General features: G+C 31.3%; 1 protein-coding gene across 2 annotated transcripts in view; it reads left to right on the top strand.

The window, feature by feature from the left end:
- The window catches only part of LOC116165482 (very low-density lipoprotein receptor-like), a 128,937-nt gene extending 127,517 nt beyond the window's left edge, over positions 1–1,420 (top strand). For both annotated transcript variants that reach the window (XM_031479952.1, XM_031479954.1), the window contains 2 exons: positions 437–589; positions 1,341–1,420. In XM_031479952.1, the coding sequence (XP_031335812.1) occupies positions 437–589; positions 1,341–1,385 (198 nt within the window). In that variant the 3' untranslated portion in view covers positions 1,386–1,420. The remainder of the gene's footprint in view (positions 1–436; positions 590–1,340) is intronic.
- Positions 1,421–2,141: the final 721 nt, after the last annotated feature.

The following is a 2,141-nucleotide window of genomic DNA, read 5'->3' on the forward strand; positions in this document are numbered from 1 at the left end:
CTTGATATAGGAAGTTTGTAAAGTGATATCCAAAAACCCAAGTAAGGCCTTGTATTGCAGTCACTGAGAAAAGGAAACCAAGGAACAAGCACAAATTTTGGAACTTTTACCGAACAGCCAATATGGAGTCCTTGAAAATTTAAGCAAGCTCCACACTCACGACCGCTGGTCTGTCCTCCATACAGAGGCCCCAGCGTTAGCCAATAACCAGCACCACTACAACCATTTCAGCACCAATCCAATTTTAAAACTGGAATGATTTTGCAATATTTTAGATTTTGAAAATCTTGTTTCTGTGATGACATACTCCTATGGATAGGCAACACACACTTCCATGCATACATTTCCAATACGTAAAATTCCTTCAAATATGGCCATCATTTATGAAATCCCTTTCTGTAGCGTAACTAATTAATCATTTTTACATTTGTTGCAGTTAATATACATAGTTTATAGAAATTATGTACATCGCAATCTAACATCAATGAACTTCGACAATCCAGTGTATCGGAAAACAACCGAAGATCAATTTTCATTAGAAAAAAATTACCCAAATACGCGAGTGTGTCCGAGTACCGTTGGCGAAGAGGTAAGGGCACTAACATTAGATTATAATAATATGACATCTAGATAATCTGTCCATTTTATACATATTTTAAGCGTACTATGAGCATAAGTGGATTTATAAAGATGTGTTTTTGGAATGTTTAACTTTCGTTTCACCTTACTGAGTTTACTGCAAATCGTTATAGGCATATGATTGATTTATATATTGTTACACTGTTGCTATGTAATAATGATTAGCAGAATCAATGTTATATGTGATAGATTTTGGAATGGACCAGTGGTCTAGTCTAATATGTATCACATATTTTAGTTTGGCTTCTTGGAATGGAACTATAATAATTGATTGCCAAATTAATTCATACTTAGATCATGATTAAATTAACTTGTGATTGAAAGTTACAGTATTATTCTAATGTTCGCATGTCCGTCGGTATTAATATAAACATATATCAATTAATATTTTTGTAATCATGTATGTATGTTAATCTGTATTGTGCCAAAAAAACTTTTGCATTTCATTTTTTAGCTATATAACTGTTAGTAGTTGATTATTGCTTTAATGAATTTTAAGGGTTGCGTATCCTTTCATCTGAACAATTTTATAATAACATTAACAATTTAACCATTGTTAGTCATTCGAACTCGTCCATGTTTTTTTTTGTTTCACGCATCATGATTATGAACATTGGTAAGTTTATGCATATGTCTTTGTTTTAATCATCATTTCGCAATCGCGGCATAATATTGAAAATAAAATTTTGTTTGTTTTGTAGGCACAACAACCCCTCACCGGTGCCAATCACCATGACATCGTTTAATATAATTGGGTCGCCAAATGATGCTCAAATTAATCGTAAAAGACTTTATTCCCTCGATTATTATTTCTTAAATTGGTTTCAAAGATCATTGCCGCGTTCTTCCCGTATTTATTGATATTTATTACTTAAGACATGATAATGAAGGGGATACTTATTTTATCCAAAGAATTGTAAACTTAATTTTCTGTATGTTTCCTAAGTAATACTCCCTTTCCCGGTGTAATTAATCTAGTTCCTCAAATTTAAGTTGTTATGTATATAATGATTATATATGAATTGTAGTGATTTTACACGTAAGAGAGTTTGTAGGAAATTATTAACAGAACGTCACACTTTTAGTTATATTGTTGGAAAATGAAAAATAACTACTAATAACTTGAGTGTTGTTTAAAAGCAGCTCTGGAATTCTGTGATGTAATAATTTATGCTAATTTTTGTATGTTGCAATGTGAAATAGCTTAATTGCAAAATTCTATCTTAATTTCGTAATTATTTTGCAGAATATATAAGATCTATTTGTATTACATTTGCATTGCAATATAGGTAATATGTGTAAATATATTTGTGAGTCTTATTTTCCCTAAAAGTACCGTATAACTAATCAATGAATCACCGTTATCACAGGAAATTTTAAACACCCCATTCCTTTTTACAACAAAAACGGTAATAATGTTTCGGTTATCGAGGAGATAAATTATCTCTTGTGGTTTCCTGTGCTGGGAAGCCTAAAGTTTTGTCTAATCTTCATGTAGAAAC

The sequence above is a fragment of the Photinus pyralis genome, unplaced genomic scaffold (assembly GCF_008802855.1).
Source record: "Photinus pyralis isolate 1611_PpyrPB1 unplaced genomic scaffold, Ppyr1.3 Ppyr1.4_LG3a, whole genome shotgun sequence".
In the NCBI taxonomy this organism is placed as follows: Eukaryota; Metazoa; Arthropoda; class Insecta; order Coleoptera; family Lampyridae; genus Photinus; species Photinus pyralis.